The 19,875-nt window shown below is 41.4% G+C and overlaps 1 protein-coding gene across 1 annotated transcript; it reads left to right on the forward strand.

Moving 5' to 3' along the window:
• Positions 1–8,218: 8,218 nt before the first annotated feature.
• On the forward strand, positions 8,219–16,254 carry LOC105040206 (boron transporter 4). The gene is made up of 14 exons (XM_010916631.4): positions 8,219–8,550; positions 10,168–10,273; positions 10,364–10,446; positions 10,593–10,785; positions 10,881–11,019; positions 11,111–11,276; positions 11,351–11,517; positions 12,479–12,652; positions 12,734–12,829; positions 12,909–13,025; positions 13,660–13,979; positions 14,704–14,980; positions 15,085–15,219; positions 15,749–16,254. The coding sequence occupies exons 2-14, from the start codon at positions 10,170–10,172 to the stop codon at positions 15,779–15,781; spliced, it is 2,004 nt and encodes a 667-aa protein (XP_010914933.2). The 5' UTR covers positions 8,219–8,550; positions 10,168–10,169; the 3' UTR covers positions 15,782–16,254.
• Positions 16,255–19,875: the final 3,621 nt, after the last annotated feature.

A 19,875-nucleotide genomic window follows, 5' to 3' on the forward strand; every position in this document is an offset into this window, starting at 1 on the left:
TCATGCTCTGATTCATTTCATTCACCAGTCCATTTTATCTGGTATCCTTCCTCGTCTTTGCAACGTTCAACATAGATTTGCCTGCATGAATCCAAAACAAACCGCATCACCTGTTTCTCTGGCGCTCAGAACCATTTGGTGATGCACGGTCGGTCATCGAACACGCCACCCGCGTGAGCTGCAAGGTTTCTATTTTTCCTGCTCCCCGAAGCTGAGGACCAGACGGCCCAAGCTGAAGTTTCAGTAAATGACAACTGTTTGGTTAAAAATTTCGGAACAGCGAAGTCTGGGCCGTCACATCTAGGTAGATATCAAACAAATCAACGGTCATCCAATGACTCCCGATGGCACAGACTCTTTTTTTTTTTTCCTTTCTTTTTTGGCTTTTGTACATCCGATGGCGTAGACTTCACCAACAATAGATGTTTCTGGGCCACCCAGGCTATACTCCAAACTACAGGTGGACATCATGGCTGAGCTCTCTGTGACTGCAATTGGAATCAGCAGCTCACACGAAAAGCCCCGCCCTACACTCGTCACTAAATGTGCATGAATCTGGGAGGCTGGTGGCTTAATTTCTTTGGTGGGAACGAGTGGCAGCTGGCGATCGGATGGTATGCGGTTAGAAACTAGGTAGTGGTGGGTAAGATGGAAGTCGTTGCACCCTCCCACCAGCATGTGATATTATGCAAGCATGAATCCTCTAGGCTCTAGGTGCCCGGATTGCACCATAGAGTGTTGTATCATGTTCGATGGTTACCATCAAGAGACAGACGACTATTAACAGCGGTACAGCACTGCAGCTATACATGGCGCGTCATTGTTGATATCTGTTGATCTCTTGATGGCAACCATCGCATGCATTATAGAACTCTGCGCGCGGTGTAACTTGTGCACCGTACAGGATCCTATTCCTAGGTTATTTGGTTTCAAGATGATATACATAAAAACTATAGTTAATGCTTGTGTGCCTTACGAAGTTTTGATGTTATAGGATGTGGGGCAAGAATTGTACGTCGCGAATTCACCGATCCTATTCAGTTCTTGAAGTGATTGGATGGTCTAAACATACTCACATCAACGAACGCTGCAGTTGGAGCACAATATTTTCTTCACCGCTCTCGTTCGGCCATGGCCCATACACCATCAACGCGTAGGATGGGTTATATAAATACGATAAGCTAGGTCTAGGCATTTGGTGAACCGGAGAATCTCTCCGTTGGGCCCATGTCTACCCGCGCGATCACATGGCCCCTACCACACACGCACAGTCTCGTAGGTGCATCTACGATTCAAAAAATAGACATGAAGGTAATGCCGTGGGGGAAAAAGGGGAATCTCATTAGTTGCCACTCGCTTTGTGCATTTAACTTAATATTTAATATTTAATACTTAATATAACATGGGGGAAACATCTTACTTACTTCATTTTATCTCGAGAAAGTTCAATATGCATCCCATAAGGGAAGGCCGGAAGGGCAAGGCTGCGGTCCTATGACATCCTTCTTCCCAGGCCCACGGGAATCGAACATGGATCTTCCTACCTTTTTCCTACTGCAATGAGGTGGCCATTCCGTCTGGTCAAGGCTTGGCTCTCTCTAGGTCTTCGAGCATGTATCTTTATAATTTTTCAAGCAAAATGTCCGTATGTTGATCAACTTTGCTCCTGACAGTCTTCTTCTTCTTTTTTTTTTTTTTGGGTAAATCCTCCTGACAGTCTTAAAAAAAGAAAGAAAGAAAGAAACACGGTTTACAGCCGTTTCGGAACCTTGTATGGACGAAAAGCATGATTTCTTTTGATTATATTGGTCATTGTCATGGGTGGAAAAGCTCTCCTTTTCCAGTTGCCTTCCATGAAAGCCGTGTCTTGGACGGGAACAAGAGAGTGGAACCTTGTTACGGAGAAGTGAGGAATTACGGAAGATGCCATGCTCTTCCAAGACCTTGACACCTTGTGTCTTCTCTGTGTACAGAATGCCGTTTTGCCACTTGGTATAAAAGGGTTGGTATTGCAAGTGAAAACCATTGAGATATAAGAGCGTAGGTTGGTTATTAAATTTCATATCTTGATGTCCCAAAACATTTTCTTTTTTCTCCCAAAAAATTTTTTTTTTTTTTTCTTTTTCTGGAACATTAAGAGGTGAGGACCATCAACCAACCAGCACATGATTTATCCTTTTAGAACGCAAGTATTAGGACTTCTTACCAAAAAAGTATTCCATTCTTACCAAAAAAAAAAAAGTATTCCATCAAAGCATATTCCTTTATAGGAAGAGGGAGAGAAGGAGAATTATTCCTTCTGTCATGCAAGAAAGAAGGAAATAGAGAGGGTCCTACTCAGACTCTAAGAAGTCTGAATGCAACTATACTTGGCACTTGCAGTATATGCTATAATGTCTAATAAAAGCGTCCAAGTCTTTTTTCTTTTATGGTAAGGAAAGGATTGAAGTATTTGATAGATGACTGAGATTCTGAAATGTCCGATACTATTATTTACTACTCCTAATAAAGTAAATATGAAAAAACAAGGCACATGACTCTTTGCACGAAAGATGTCTATGAAGACCAAAATCAAGTGGAGATGAAATGTCAAGGGTGGAGACGTGTAAACTCCGCTCACATAAGTTTGCCATATATTGTAGTAGTGAAGAAAGATAAATTTGAAGAGATAATATTAAAAGGCACGGCAATGTATACAAATTCACACACATACATATATATATATATATATATATATATATATATATATATATATATATATATATATATATATATATATATATATATATATGGAAGATCAATTTAGTAAGGTTTTAAAACAAAGAAGATATATATATATATATATATATATATATATATATATATATATATATATATATATATATATATATATATATATATATATATATATATATATATATATATATCTTCTTTGTTTTAAAACCTTACTAAATTGATCTTCCATATATATATATATATATATATATATATATATATATATATATATGTGTGTGTGTGTGTGTGTGTTGGTGCAGAAATCCGCTTGCGCCGGAGAAGCTGGAGTCGAGGGAGTCGCGGTCGCCGCCGGGACCTGCAAAGGAAGTCTAAACCGGAGGTGGGGTTGCTCCGGCAAGACTCTCCGACGCTCAAGTCAGTTCTCTGCCTCAACAAGAATGGAGTGCTCGAACGGAGAATTTAGCAGAGTTTTTAGGTAAAAAACTAGAGCTTATTGAATAACGTATCTGGGGCCCCCTTTTATAGGCGGAGGGGGCAGTAGCCTGATAGCGACATCTGTAACCGTCTGGCAGTGGGCTGCCTAGGGTCAGGCGGAGTTTGCTGCGAAAAGTAGTGGAGTGGACCCGTGGCTATCACCGGGGCGTGCCACGTGGAGTCTGTCGCGGAGAGTGGAGCGGCGTCTGTTGTCGCGATTTGCCAGCGGATGGGAGAATCGCGCGGTATCCGTCGCAGGAAGTAGAGCAGGATCGTGGCCGTTATTGTGGCCTGCTAGGGAGTAGTGGAGCTGCGCTGGATCCGTCGTAGGAAGTAGAGCAGTGCTGTGACCGTTACTGCGGCCTGTCAGGGAGTGATGGAGCTGCGCGGAATCCGCCGCAGGAAGTGGAGCAGGATCGTGGCCGTTATTGTGGCCTGCCTGGGAGTGCAGATCCGTCGGCTGAAGTTCGGCAGTGGTCGGAGCTGATGACGGAGTCCGGCTCCCGTAGGAGTCCGGACGGAGTCCTCCTTGCGGTTGGAGTCGTGGGCGGAGCTCAGCTCCCGTGGGAGTCCGGGCGGAGTCCTCTCGGAGTTGAAGTCGCGGGCGGAGCCCGGCTCCCGTAGGAGTCCGGGCGGAGTCCCCTGCAATCAAAGTCAGGTGCGAAGTCCGGCTCCCGTAGGAGTCCGGACGGATCTTACCGGCGGTTGAAGTCGGCGACGGAGCCCGGCTCCCGTAGGAGTCCGGGCGGAGTCCTCCTTGCGGTTGGAGTCGTGGGCGGAGCCCGGCTCCCGTGGGAGTCCGGGCGGAGTCCTCTCGGAGTTGAAGTCGCGGGCGGAGCCCAGCTCCCGTAGGAGTCCGGGCGGAGTCCCCTGCAATTAAAGTCAGGTGCGAAGTCTGGCTCCCGTAGGAGTCCGAACGGATCTTACCGGCGGTTGAAGTCGGCGACGGAGCCCGGCTCCCATAGGAGTCCGGGCGGAGTCCTCCTTGCGGCTGGAGTCGTGGGCGGAGCCCGGCTCCCGTGGGAGTTCGGGTGGAGTCCCCTGCAATTAAAGTCAGGTGCGAAGTCCGGCTCCCGTAGGAGTCCGGATGGATCTTACCGGCAGTCGAAGTTGGCGACGGAGCCCGGCTCCCGTGGGAGTCCGGGCGGAGTCCCCCTTGAGGTTGGAGTTGTGGGCGGAGTCCGGCTCCCGTGGGAGTCCGGGCGGAGTCCCCTCGGAGTTGAAGTCACGGGCAGAGCCCGGCTCCCGTAGGAGTCCGGGCGGAATCTCCTGCAATTAAAGTCAGGTGCGAAGTCCGGCTCCCGTAGGAGTCTGGACGGATCTTACCGGCAGTCGAAGTTGGCGACGGAGCCCGGCTCCCGTGGGAGTCCGGGCGGAGTCCCCCTTGAGGTTGGAGTCGTGGGCGGAGTCCGGCTCCCGTGGGAGTCCGGGCGGAGTCCCCTCGGAGTTGAAGTCACGGGCGGAGCCCAGCTCCCGTAGGAGTCCGGGCGGAGTCCCCTGCAATTAAAGTCAGGTGCGAAGTCCGGTTCCCGTAGGAGTCCGGACGGATCTTACCGACAGTCGAAGTTGGCGACGGAGCCCGGCTCCCGTGGGAGTCCGGGCGGAGTCCCCCTTGAGGTTGGAGTCGTGGGCGGAGTCCGGCTCCCGTGGGAGTACGGGCGGAGTCCCCTCGGAGTTGAAGTCACGGACGGAGCCCGGCTCCCGTAGGAGTCCAGGCGGAGTCCCCTGCAATTAAAGTCAGGTACGAAGTCCGGCTCCCGTAGGAGTCTGGACGGATCTTACCGGCAGTCGAAGTTGGCGACGGAGCCCGGCTCCCGTGGGAGTCCGGGCGGAGTCTCCCTTGAGGTTGGAGTCGTGGGCGGAGTCCGGCTCCCGTGGGAGTCCGGGCGGAGTCCTCTCGGAGTTGATTCTTCTGAGAATTTTGGCTGTGGATATTTTACACCCAACAATACGTATGTAGAAGATCAATTTAGTAAGGTTTTAAAACAAAGAAGATATGTGATTGTCAACATTCTTGCAGTTGTAGTAATCATATAAATTTGCTTAAGAAAAAAATATAAATGTTTTAGAGAGGTAAAAGATTGTAGAAAATTCATTGCTTGTATTTGTACTATTAATACGTATCTTGGGACGAGGTTGATTGGAATGTCATGGACTATATGTATAAGTTTTGGCCAGTGTTTTCCTCAACCAGCAACGCTTTTGCATTTTGTAATAGTTGAATAAGTAGTACAGAACCCATGTTTTTTTCTTAATCTGTCTTCAATTATTCTTTAAAAGTAATATGAATGTACAACAAATTATATTTGAAATATTATGTTGGTTTATTAAAATCACCATGGCACCATTACAATACTTGTGGCAATTTTTGCTCGTTATATTATGTATGTGTAGAGACTAAGAGTATAGATTATGCTAAACTTGAAAGCCACAGATATGTTGATTGATTTGATTTGAGTTAAAAAAAAATTATAAACATATAATCATTATATATGATATTAAATATATTTTTAATAAATTTAATATATTAATTATATATATTTTCTTTTATTATATATAATTGTTATATTATATTAAATAAATTAAGAGTGTTAGATTTATTTATTTCAATTGTTATGCATATTTTTTTGTCATTGTTATAATATTTTTATCATAAATTAAGAATTACTATATATTCTTTATTCTATACTTAATTAATATATGATTTTAATTAACATATTCATTTAATTATTATATGGTTTTCATCTTCTTCATGATAATGTGTAATGCGAGAAGAAATGAAATTATGTTATTAAATATTAATGTCCGTATGACAAGAGGAGAATGCAATAAAATTGAGCTTCCACTCGCTCAAACGATGTACAAGGTATAGTTTTTTCTTTTTTTTATAACTATATTTGAAATGCAATATATAAAGATAATAGCATATGTACATCTATCGGTATAGTAAAATAATATATTATAATAAAAAAATAAATCATGATCCAACTTACATACAATAAGAAATATAAAAGTATTATATCCAAAAATATTTAAAATTATGATATAGCAAGATCATTAGTAGTTGTTCTTTTATTTTTAAGTGACATTATGATCATAAAAATATAAGAAAAACTAATAAGATATTAGTACAAACTAATGATCTGTTTGACATTTGCACATAGTACGATACTAATGAAAAATATTTTTTTTCAATATCAGCATATATTAAGTAAATATGATTATTAATAATATCACTAATTTTTATATTAATATACAATAATTTTTTTTTCAAAAAAAATTATTCTGGCCATTAGTTTTCAATAGATATAATAGAAAAGTTATGATAAATCAATATCATCTAGCTATCCTTACAGCACCACACCCCTCCTCTTCCTCCAAAATTCTTATTGATCATCGATAATCTTGCTGTCGGCCACCATATCATCTCCCTCATTACTGGAGCTGATGATGGAGAGTACAGTGCAGGACCAATCATTTCAAAGCAGTCTATGAGGACAACGAAAATCAGCAATGAAGATGGTGCTCAGAATCCATAAGGAGCTAGAGTTGGTAAGATGGACTCCTGAAGGGCAGGAGAAGGAGGAAGAGGACGACGTCAACTAGGTTGAAGAGACAAGATAGCGATTGTTGATAGATGAAGGAGGCAAGGAGGAGGAGGGTTTGGGAGGAGGGAGGAGGAGTGCTTCGAGGTGGTAAATAGGGGAGAGGCCGTCGATCGAAAGAGATCATAGAGAGGAGAGCAAAGATGAGAGAGTAGGAGGAAGAGGATGCTTGAGAGAGGGATGGATTGCAATTATGACCTTTGAATATTGCCAAAATTATATGACAAGTTATAAACTATCATCAATATTTTTTATCAAAATTAGAATAATTGCCGCTCATACTTAGGCTTTCCACCATCTATAACCAACTATCATGATAGAAATTAGACGTGTTCATTTTACATGCTAACCCAAATTTTTAAGAGATTATCTTACAATATTTTTGATAAAGATTCGTATTAAATAAAAATCTATTTATTATCAAAAATTAAAGAATTTTATTAATAACGTTATTAATCTAGGTTCCTAGAACATGGTAACTTTATTTTCATTTGTTTATGCATGTTAGATGCATTAATATTTTATTAATGACATTAATAACGTCATTATTGTCCACTTGTCATTATTTGCTGTAACAAATGTTAAAATCATTATTGTCATTGTCGAACTCATTATTCCCCATTTCTCGTAGTCTGCCGACTGTTTCGGCCGGCCGCTCTTATTGCTTGTATCCGACCCGGGAGTCTCGCGCGCGCCGTTGGCTGCCAGGCTCGCACGCGGCCCCCGACCTTCGAGGGTGCTCCGCAGGGCACCCCTGTCCGCCGATCTCGTCGTTTGCGTACCGAAATCGGAACAGCTGTCGCCGTGTCCATGAATGAACAGAGACCCGCCCGGCCCAGTCCATGCTTTGTAATTTATAATGCCGCATTTATCCATAAGGAAGGGTAGAAACTCCCCCACGGCCCCAGAATTGCCTGCACCGCACACGACCTGGCGGTGTCGATAATCCATGAGCCCCATTCATCAAACGCGTCTCCTGGTGCACCATCACAAAACCAGCGGCCATGATTCGCTGCGGTCGCCGCCCGTCGGATCGTCGTGTTACCGCCCATCAGATGGTTGCTGTACGGCGCACCTCCTTTTGACTGCCATTGTGGAACACTTGAACTTGGACCGGCGGCCCAGCTGGCGAAGACAGACCCCTCCTGTAGGAATAAATGTGGGCCCCACACGACAAAAAAGCGCAGGGCCAAAATTACAACATTTTGTAAATAAATAAAATAAAATTCTGGCGGACGGACCGGATGCTGGGTTGCCGCACCGAGTTTTGAGTGAAAAAGAATCACACGGGTTGGTCCACACGGGGTTTCGGTGTATGAGAAGGACATGGGATCCTCTTTATGTATGCTGCATGCAGGAGAGCCCGCCGCGGACAGCGCAGCGAGGGGCTGGGAATCACCAAGCGGTCCCGATTGCTCCGATCTGGACACGTGTCCAGAGAGCAATCGTGGGGTAGGTGTTTTTATGAACCACGAGGCGACGGCGGAAACTAGAGCCAACCTCCTCCCTCCCCTTTTAAAAAAACTCCGCCTTCTCTGGAGCCCTCCGGAGGGCTTCCCGACGGTTCCTCTCGACGCCCCCGGTGTCCGTACGGACGGAGCGGCTTTAAATACGCGAATCCTTCCCCTGTTTGCTAGGGTTCTGGCCGGCATTCTTCTCTGAGGGGGCGAGGAGCTTTTCTTGGAGCTCCTCCTCCTCCTCTCTCCCCCTCCCTCTCGGAGCAACGACGTGGCTGGTATAAGAGATCTTTTTCTTTTATCTTTCTTCTTATTCTTATTATTTTTCTTTTTTTTCAAAAAAAAAACTTTGTTCTTGTTTCGTTCTTGATGCCGTGAATCTTGTTTCGATTCTTTATGTTATGTTATCATATATTTTTTATATCAAATCGAGTTGCCGGGATATCAAGAAGCTGGGAACCGATGTTTCTTGTGCAGAAATTATGACTGATAGTGTTTTCTGTGATTACAAATGGCTTCTCGAATTTTCTATTTCTTTTATCGGATTTCTGCTATCGATTATTTTCTTCGTGTTAAGTTTTATGGATTTCTGGGTGCTCTGCTGTTGAAAATATCGTCTTTAGATTTCTTTTTTTATAATGTCTTTTATTCTTTTGCAAAAATTCTGTATCTCGGTTAAATTGATTATGTTCTTCAATCTGCACGATGGTATTCTCTTTGGTGAGACGCTACGTTTTCCGGTTATTTCTTTGAAATTTTCTGTGATCCTTTTTTTTCTTTTTTCTTTTTTGAACCAAGAATCTTGTATTATTTTTGAATATTAAGAGCTTTGAATAAATATATGACTTTATGTTTGACGAGATTTTGACTGCGGTTCTCTGGAGCTGATTGATTTCTGTTTCCGAGGATTTTATTTCATGAACTCAGTACTGATTGCTTGAATGTATCCAATGTTTTTCTGGTGGTGTCTCCGAAGTTTTTGTATTATCTGGATCTATTGTCACTGTTCTTCGATGGAGCAGATTCACGGTTGCTGTTTCAGATCTATAAATAGATTTGTTTATGTACCGTGTGAATTGGTTTTGTTGTTTTATTCCTTGATGATGGTTCCCATCTCTCTCTCTCTCTCTGTGCGAGCAGTAGCGTTACGTTTTTTTTTTATTCTGTGTCTGATTTAATTTATTCTCCAAACAATAATATTCTATTCTACGCGGAGCCATATCCTGGTACCAGAAATAATTTTTTTATAAAATTGAAAATTAAAGAAATCTTTTGTCGGCTTCACGGTAGCAGAACGTGGTTGCAACAGCAAAGTTTTTTTTGGTCCAGTTCTTTGCATAGTATTAAAATTACATCTGCGTCTTTTTTTTTTTAATCTTTTAAAATCAGATATTTAGTTATTTCATAAGTTTCAATCTCTTTTTGTCCATAGCCTTTTCATTTCCAAGATTATTTTACCCTGCTTGCTCTCACCTCCTTTTTTTCGTGACGAACAGTTTTTGCTGTCTAAGAGAACACCGTCGTCACCCCAGCATTTTTGCAGCCGTTTATCATTAGGCGAAGGGATTTTTCATTTACTGGCTGTTTTAAATTCATTATTGTTTGGTAGCTTCATAGTTTTCTTTTTCCACTGCAGCAGCTAAAATCACTTAGTGGAAATCATATTAGGGATGCATCAACTGTTGTGCCGCTGTACTTTCTTAATATATGTATATATATTGTTTTCTTAAAACATTATAAATGCAACCATGATCAAGAAGCTTGAAATGAAAATGGCAAGTTTTTGTGACAGTGAAAAGCCTCCTATTTTAAGCATTTGCTTTTCGAGGCTTCTTTTGAATTTTCATATGACCCCTGCACTGCCACACCTCATGTTCGTATGACTTTATTATCAGGAATGGATCACATTAGAGCTCCCTTCAGGGGGATCACCGAGGATGTCAAAGGAAGGGCACTGTGCTATAGGCAAGACTGGATTAGTGGATTTAATTCAGGCATCAAGTACGATCATGACTTGTTCTCTGCATGAAGTAGATAGATAATATTAATTTGGTTGTGATCTTGATATTTCTTGCTTTTATCATTTGTCAGGATATTGGCTCCAACAATGTATATCTTTTTTGCTTCTGCACTTCCAGTCATTGCATTTGGAGAGCAACTAAGTAGTGACACTGGTTGGTGCTCTTCTTACTGTTGATAAATTAATTATCCTGTTCAAAGTATATCTGTAACTAAGCTGTCAGCTTTAATCTTCCATCTTTCAGTTGCTTTAGAATGATGTCAAGAGTTCTGAGAATTAACCTATTTAACCCTGTTATAGATGGCAAACTCAGCACAGTGGAAACTTTGGCTTCAACTGCTATCTGCGGCATCATACATTCAATAGTTGGTGGGCAGCCCCTGTTAATTGTTGGTGTTGCAGAACCCACTGTGATAATGTACACATACTTATACAAATTTGCCAAAGGACAGGAAGATCTAGGCGAGCATCTATATCTGGCTTGGGCAGCGTGGTACTGCATTCCAGACAGGAGCTTGTTCTGTTTGTTTCTTCTTGCCTTTTCTCTGAAACCAATTGATCTAATTTCGTTTTCTTTGCTTTGCACAGGGTTTGCGTCTGGACTGCTTGTATGCTATTTCTTCTAGCAATTTTTAATGCTTCTGCTGTTATTACTAGATTTACAAGGGTTGCAGGAGAACTTTTTGGGATGTTGATCACGGTTCTCTTTATTCAAGAAGCTATTAAGGTGCATCTTCATACAATTTGATTTGTTATCCGCATCCCCCAGTGAAGACATTAATATTACATATTACACTTGTTTGAACTTCAACCCGCAGGGAATGGTAAATGAATTTAATATACCTGAAGGTGAAGATGGAGCTCTACCGCTTTACCAGTTTCAGTGGCTTTATACAAATGGTCTGCTGGGGATTATATTTGCCATTGGCCTGCTGTACACTGCATTGAAGAGCAGAAGGGCAAGGGGATGGAGATATGGCACAGGTTTGTATAGTATCTAGATTTCTTGATTTCCTCGTAAGGTTTTCTCTATATTAATACTGGGGGATTTCATGCAGGGTGGTTTAGAAGTTTCATTGCTGACTATGGGGTTCCCTTGATGGTCGTGGTCTGGACAGCATTGTCATTTGCAGTCCCAAGCAAATTGCCTTCGGGAGTTCCAAGAAGGCTTTTTAGTCCTCTTCCTTGGGAATCCAATTCCTTGCACCACTGGACTGTTGCTAAGGTAACAAAGTTCTAGCTATGCTACCTTGTCATGAGGTGTCTTGGCTCTGTCAATTAAAGTAGTAATTCTGGTTCTTCAAATGGTTTTACAGTTTACGTTATTATTTGGTAGTATGATTTTGCTGTTTTTAGAGTTGAACTGTATGTTAAGGACAAACTTAAGATACTGTCTGAATGTAGAGATCACTAATGGGCTCCACCATCAGAATGAAACTATAATTAGACACCAATATCAGGTTTATTAGATTGTTGGTATGGTAGAGGCGATATACTAAGCGAACTGTTAATGGAATGCTACTTTGTCCAGCCATTTTTGAGTTTTCAAGTTCCAGTTAAATCAGAGATTTCTGCCGATGCACCTAGATGAGAAAATAATTTATCAGATGGCTGTGGAAGAACATATAATACATGACAACCTCCCATCCATGTGTATGTAGAGAGAACTTCTATAAAGGAGAATTAATCTCTATGTAATGTTACTGTATAGTTGGCCACAGAGGCAGCTAGATAGATGTTGGAGCAAGTATTACTGTACTTATTCTTCTGACAGAAAGTAATGAACGGGAAGAGGTTTTCAAGTACCAAAGTTTGATATCCCGATGGAAAAAAATGTAAATTACAATGATAGTCTGTGTACTATAGGACTTTGAGTTTTGAAACACTTTTTTATGTGTAGCAAGGATTTTGAAGATTTGCGTAGTGTACTCCCCCTGAAAAGTCATCTTGCTCTCTAGGCATGGGTCTGTACCGTGGTTGTGCATTTTTTATAGTAACAGGCTGTGTGTATATTCCTTGATAATGAACTTATCTGGTGACTGCATTATTCTTTTCATGGAACATTAATCCTTTCATTAATTTGCTCGCTCTCTCTCTCTCTCTCTACTGTTTCTTACATTTGGAACTTTTGTGCTAACTAATTTTACAACTTCAACTTACTGAGTTTTTTGCTGGTTATGATGCAGGATATGCTATCGGTTCCTCCAGTCTACATATTTGCTGCCATAATACCTTCTCTCATGGTTGCAGGCCTCTACTTTTTTGACCACAGTGTTGCTTCACAGATGGCACAGCAGAAGGAGTTTAATCTTAAAAACCCCTCTGCCTACCATTATGACATTTTGGTCCTTGGATTCATGGTATATGACCATTTGGCTTGGTTTCTTTATCCATATGAATAGACATGTGATGGTTTTTGTAATCTAAATTCATAATTTCAGGTTTTGATTTGTGGCTTGCTTGGAATTCCCCCTTCAAATGGTGTTCTTCCACAGTCACCTATGCATACCAAGAGTCTTGCTGTTCTCAAGAGGCAGGTTAGTGAAGTGTTCTGGAGCTCTGGCTCCTGCTGTTTTGGTCCATAATCCATCTCAGTTTTGCACTTTATCTTTTCAGTTAATTCGCAAGAAGATGGTTCAAAGTGCAAAAGAGAGCATTAAGCTGCAAGCTAGCAACTTGGAGATATATGGCAAAATGCAAGAGGTTTTCATAGAAATGGACAAAGGACATACTGTAAGTTCTTATACATGTGTAAGCTTGTCTTTATACCTGGTGGAGACAATAGTTCTATGCCTTTGTCCAAAATTATCAGATGCCATAAGTATGCTTCTGATTCATGGTGGAGACAATAGTTCTCTTAAATGTATGACTGCTGTTAGGCCTATTCTTCTGTTGTCTGAACACAATCCTGTTCAAGATGTGTCACTTAGCTAATATAACTCATTCTATTACACATTTCCACAACTTCTCTTTGTTATTTCATTGCATATTATAGAAACTTATATAGATTACTGGTAAACTTAGTGTCATACAGAAATATATATTTTTGTGTAACCTCACAGAGCACTGTGCATGTGTTTCTCCATAATTTTTTCCTTGTCTATTTTGTCATCTTTTCCATTGGAGAGTCTGGTTTTTATTTTTCTTCTTTGTGGAACCCAAGTCTTGATTTAGTTGATGGCCCAATAGCAAGCATTCAAGCACTAATGGAGAAGTAGTGATCTTGTTATCAATTTAGGCTTTGTGGCTACTAAGTGTTTGTGGAGTTATTCTGATGAAACCTGAACTGCGTTTTGTGCTTGACTATGATTCATTGCATTGCATCACTATTTGCCAAGCTGTTCTATTAAGACCATGCTTCCTGCAGACAATCTCAGTAGAAGAGCTGAAGGATTTGAAGGATGCAGTCATGAGAGATGAAACTGGTGAAGGAGAGTTGAAAGGTCGATTTGATCCAGACAAGCATATAGATGCCCACTTGCCAGTCCGGGTCAACGAGCAAAGATTGAGCAATCTGTTGCAGTCCATTTTGGTGGGTGCCTGTCTTGGAGCTATGCCCATCATCAAGAAGATACCTACATCAGTTCTTTGGGGGTATTTTGCTTACATGGCCATTGATAGCCTTCCTGGGAACCAGTTCTGGGAAAGAATACTACTTCTGTTCATTACCCCTGGCCGGCGTTACAAGTACGTCTATTTTAGCGGTTCTTTTCTGCAGGAAATAAATCTGTTCTTTCTGATGCATGGATGCATAAAACTTGAGTAGTTTATTATCTTCATCTAGCTTCATTTTTCCTTGATAATTTACTTAGAGGCATAGGTGAAAAATTCTATTTAATTAGGACAATGATCAATAATGGGTCTACACTGCAATTAGACATTGATGACTTGTAATTGCGGATGCAATCACTTTCTAATCCTATGTGAAATAAGCTTGGATGATTAAATAACTGGAAGTGCGAGTAAAAAACTTGAAAACATAAGGCATGCCCCAAGTGCAGATTATACCATAAATTCTGCCCAATATCACACATTACATGTGTTGTTTGGTATTGTAAATATTTACCCTATATGTTCTGTGTTTGAATCTTGGACGGTGCATCCCAAATATTAGGACCTAAAGTATGTATACAGCAGGCAGTCCTTTCTTTCTCAAAGGATATGAATAGTAAATATGCAAGAGAAATCTGGAAACCAGTTCTAATTGTATTGCCTAGTTCTGAGCAATATTTTCTCGCCCATGTAATATATTGTTGAGTCCAGTATCGGTCACATAGTGACCTCTGAAATGATATTTGACGCCATTAAGGTCTTGACTTTTCCTTCCTGTTCCAAGTATGTAGCTTCAGTTGATTAACAGCAAGGTATCATACTAACTGTGTTTCTTGGTTATCCCATAATGTTTTGGCAGGGTTCTGGAAGGTGTCCATGCATCTTTTGTGGAATCGGTGCCCTTTAGACAAATAGCTATCTTCACAATATTCCAATTTGTGTATCTTCTTCTGTGTTTTGGGGTGACATGGATACCTATAGCAGGAATTCTATTCCCATTGCCATTCTTCCTCCTGATTATCATCAGACAGCATATCCTCCCCAAATTCTTTCATCCACTTCATCTCTGGGAATTGGACGCAGCCGAATATGAGGAAATTGCTGGAGTTCCTCATCATTGCAGCCTTTCAATTAGGGTATGGAACTATTCTAAGAATGTGAGATCCTTAGGCGCTTTAGAACAACAGGGATATAAGGTTTATTCATGCGCTTCCTATATAACAACGTGACCTGTCTGCAGGAATATGAGACATCCCAATCGGGCAGTGATGATGGCGATGATGAAGTGTGCGATGCTGAAATATTGGACGAGTTCACCACCAGTAGAGGGGAATTTAAACTAAGATTGAGCTTCAAAGAAGACAGAAACATTCAGGTAACATTACTGCATCCAACAAAAAAAAAAAAAAATGAAGCTCTGGTCTGTCCAAAGCCCAATGTGGCGTTAGTATTTCTCGTCATGAATTCCTTTGACATATATAGGTTTTCTGCCTGCCAACTGCCTTTTACATTCCATGTTAGGCCACTTTCTTATCTAAATTTACAGTATGTAGGATGGAATCGATATAAAGCTTTGATGTCTAGGTAAGAAAAGACATGACAAACCGTTCTGGACAAGGATGGAGCATATCTTCGTCCTTAAGGCCAAACCCATGCTTATTTTCTAATGCCTTGGTGAAGTCTGTGACCTGCTGCGTTTAGGATTCGTGGAACAGGGGCATTTCTTCAGAGTTGGTTTCCCTAAGAAAAAAACGAAAAGTTTATTTTCAAACTCGTTCGTCTTGTTTATTTAAATTGATGGATGAACCATCTGAAGTTTATCATTAGCCCCGTTATAGCTGGAGAGAATTTTTGCCTTGTATTTGCTTTTGTTGGCTGACGTGCATTCACATTGTTGCTTGCAGGTTCATCCTGAGGAGAGCCTGCAGAGTGAATGAAGGGGGGCTAAAATGCTCCTCTTTTCACATGAATCAAAATGAATTCTTGGGGCTCCGATCATGTGTGCTGCTACTAACGTTTCTTGGGAGAAATATATATATTTATTTAAATAATGAGATAGGAGGGTGTTGAGTCATTTGTCACAACAACCAATTTAGTGATGAACAATGGGTTGCTGCTCTGAAGAGGAAGGGGACAAGAAAGTAGAGGACAGAGTAGTGCAATATGCCACTCATTCTTTTGATTACTCTTCACAGGAATTACAGGCTCCGAAAAGGAATTTACAAAATTTCCCAACCGAATCTTGTACTCAGGTCCAAAGAAAAGAAAGAAAATACTGATACAAAAAATAGAATATACCCGAAGGCAGTGCTTGTAGCTTTTGTTTCATACCTCTATCTAAGTAAAAGAGATGGATCAGATTTTTCTTTTATGTTTAATGAATTGATAGCAGTTTGCAGCATTGCGTCAATTTTATTAATTTGAGCTTTGAAGTCTGCAACTAATTGCTTATTTTGTTGCTTGCAAAAATGAAAATTTCCAAGAGGAACCGAAAATTTTTCTTATTAGTGAATGAAAAATTCGACCGATTTTTTAATGATATTTATCCACAAAAAATGCATGTTACTAGGAAACACCAAGAAAGATAAGAAGCAGAATTGTTGTGGTTCTATTTGCATCACATATCTACAAGTATGTGATAACTTTTGAGAAGGAAACCATCAAAACAGCAGTCCAGAAACCAGTGCATTATAGAACTTTTAAGAATGCACATACCTCTGCTGTTAGGATCTGCCCCATAATCCGAGCAGGAGAGCGACAAAATTCTCGTTTCCTTTGCTGCTGTGTGCTATTCATGATGTAACATCAAAATTAATCTGACTCAGTACTTGCAAACCAGTGAAATTAATTAGCCTGGAAAACTACAGGTATCAGTGAAAAAAACAATTACTAACCGTGCTGTGCGCCCTTTGTTTTTTTTTTATTTTTTGGGATTCAAGGCCTCGTCTCAGGAGTTGATTCAATAACAAAATCATCTCTCATTATCGAAAAACATTTAAGGGGCAAGTTTGAATGTTTGATGGACCACGAGCAAGCATATTCTGTCTCTCGCTAGACTCGTCCTTTTGCTCCTTCGTGCACTGCACCAGAAATAGAAACCGACAAAATATGGCAAATGAGGCAACCGAGATATCTGCCGATGCCTTTCCTTTTTTTTTTCCCGCTCCATCTCTGTCTTTTTTTTTTTTTTTTTTTTTTTTAAAATTTAATTAATTAATTAATTAATTAATTTCCTCTCCTTCCTTCCATTCTTGTTTTGCTTTTTCTTTTTCTTTCCCCTCTTGATTCTTTTCTTTCTTTCTCATCTTTCTTTTATTTTTTTTTATCTTTCATTTTTGTTTCATCTCCCTTCTTTCTTATTCTTTTTTTTCTTTCTATTTTTACTTTTTTTTTTTTTTCTATTTTTTTTTTTCTTTTTTTTTCTTTTTCATATCTTTTTCTTTCTCACATGGATAGATTTCTATGCCCCACCCCATCGCAGTCTCATTTTTTGCAAGAATAGGGCGGGACAGCCAATCTTCTCATGTGTCCAAGACTATCAAATTATTCAATGAGCATTGTAACTTATTATTTCTTTGATAACTAACTAATAATGCATCAAGCAAGAATGCAAATGAGTTGATTGCTCCATGACCCGATCTAACCCAACCCACTTTGCATCAAGTTAACCTATTTTGAAATACCTATAATGCCTGATCAAGATCTAAAATTAAATATGCTTTATTTTCCAAGTTGCATCTGGATTTACTAAATTCAGACCCGTCTCGCAAGAGTGGCTCTCCAACGGCCTACGGGCAGATAGCTAAGGCTGAAAATGGGATGTGGGATGGTGGGGTCGGAGAGATAGGGTCACTGACAGCTATCACCATCTCCTCCTTGCCGGCACCGGCATCGGAGTGATCGTCTACAGCAGATGGAGTTGGAGAGTCGGGAGATAGCTCCCGTGTGGGCCACGAGGGAACCGTGGGCCAACTTAAAGATGCCTTAAGGGCCATGGGTTATCCGACAAGCAACAATAAGGGGTGTGGGGAGTTGGGTGATCTTGGTGATGCTCTGGATGGGTCGATATTGGCTTCGTGTTCAACCCACCATACACAGCCATGAAGTTTCTCTTGTGGAATGTTCAGGGAGCGGAAAAGCTATCTTTTCGCTCCACCTTTAAAAGACTCATGCAACAGCACAACCCATATTTGTATATTTTGATGGAGACTAGATTGTCTGGACCCAGCTTGGATTGTGCTAGACGTTGGTTTCCTGCCAGCTGGGATTTCTATGTTGTTGAGACAGGGTTTGTCGGAGGGTATCATTATTATTTGGCGGACTGGAATTGTCTCTGTGGATGTGTTCTACCATTATACTCAACAAGTCATTGTGGTTATTACTGAAATGAATGGGTTCACTTGGCTTTTGTCCGGCAGTACGAACAAGGGAACTTCGTATTACCCCCGAGCTTCATCTGCGAATCCTCTGTACACAATGCAGTATATGCCAGTACTGAGTACAGTGAGAGGAGGGTTCTTTGGCATGAGGTAGTTAGCCTGATCGATCAAGGGATCCTGACTGTTGTGGCTGATGACTTCAACTATATTGTTGGCCCAAAGAATAAAAGTGGAGCTAGGTCCTTCACAGAAGATATGAGCTTTAAAGAGTTTAGGGGATTTATCCAGTCCACTAACCTCATGGTTCTTGGCTTTGTGGGGCCATAGTTTAGCTGGTTCAACAATTGTCTGGGTGTAGCTAGAGTGTGGGAAAGGATTAACAGGATATTTCCCACGAATAGTTGAATCCAGCATTATCCTACCTATCGTGTGCACCACCTCTTGAGGATTGTCTCAGACCACTGTCTCTTGATGCTGGTCACTGGCACTTCTTCTCATTATCGGAATATGTTTTGATTTGAGAAGTCTTGGCTCTCTTACCCCAAATCCTGAGAGATTATCAAGGAAGTTTGGAGATTGCCAATTCGGGGCAATGCCAGGTATTGGATGAGTAGAAGACTGGAGTTGATGAGGAGGCGCTTGCTGATGTGGAATAGGACTAAGGTGGGTGACATCTTGATGAGGCTTGAGACAGTTGAGGCCTCTATCTCAAAGCTTTAGAAGCGGGAGGACCATGAGGGTGGGCTTGTGGAGGTGGACCTGGTTGACCTTCGGAGTTTACTCTCCATCCATCACTCTTTCTTGCGGCAGTAGAAGATTCTTTGGATTAGAGAGAGATTGGGAGGATTAAAGAGAGAGATCGGGATACAACATTTTTCCACCAGTCTACTATCATAAGGTGACACCAGAACCAGATCAGAGCACTCAGAGATGCGGCGGAGCAGTGGCTGATGGCTGACGAGGAGATTAGGTAGGAGGTTGTCCAGTTCTTCAGATCCCACTGGTCGATGCCACTAGGAGGGGCCTAGACTGCTCCACCCCTTCCAGTTGAGGTTGTCACAGAGGAAGAGAATACGGGTCTGGTGGAGGATGTATCCACGGATGAGGTGCGAAGAGCCTTTTGGATGATGCTTGAGGACAAGGCTCCAGGTCCTGATGGCTTTCCTCCTCTCTTCTATAGGAGATATGGTTTAAGGTCGCTACGGCTGTGCAGGAGTTTTTTGCCATTGGTTAGATGCCCAGGGTGTGGAAGCAAATTTTTATTGCCTTGATCTCGAAGAGACAGGATGCAGTGGAGCCTGGCTACTATAGACCGATCAACTTATGTACTACTCTATATAAGATCTGTGCTAAATTAATGGTGTATAAAATGAAGCCCATTCTTTCTTGTCTGATTTGTCTTGAGCAGGGGCTGTTTGTCAGTGGATGCAGTATATTTGATAATATGCTCATCATCTAGGAGTTTATGCATAATCTTCATCGGGCTACCCCTCGATGAAGTCTCATGGCAATCAAGCTTGATATAGAACAGACCTATGATTGTGTGAGTTGGAGCTTCCTGGAGTGGGCCCTGGCGGACTTCGGCTTTCACTGAAGATGGATTAGCTGGATCATGGCTTGTGTCCAAGGTCCTTCTTTTGCCATCTTGATCA

The sequence above is a fragment of the Elaeis guineensis genome, chromosome 3, assembly GCF_000442705.2.
Source record: "Elaeis guineensis isolate ETL-2024a chromosome 3, EG11, whole genome shotgun sequence".
NCBI lineage: Eukaryota > Viridiplantae > Streptophyta > Magnoliopsida > Arecales > Arecaceae > Elaeis > Elaeis guineensis.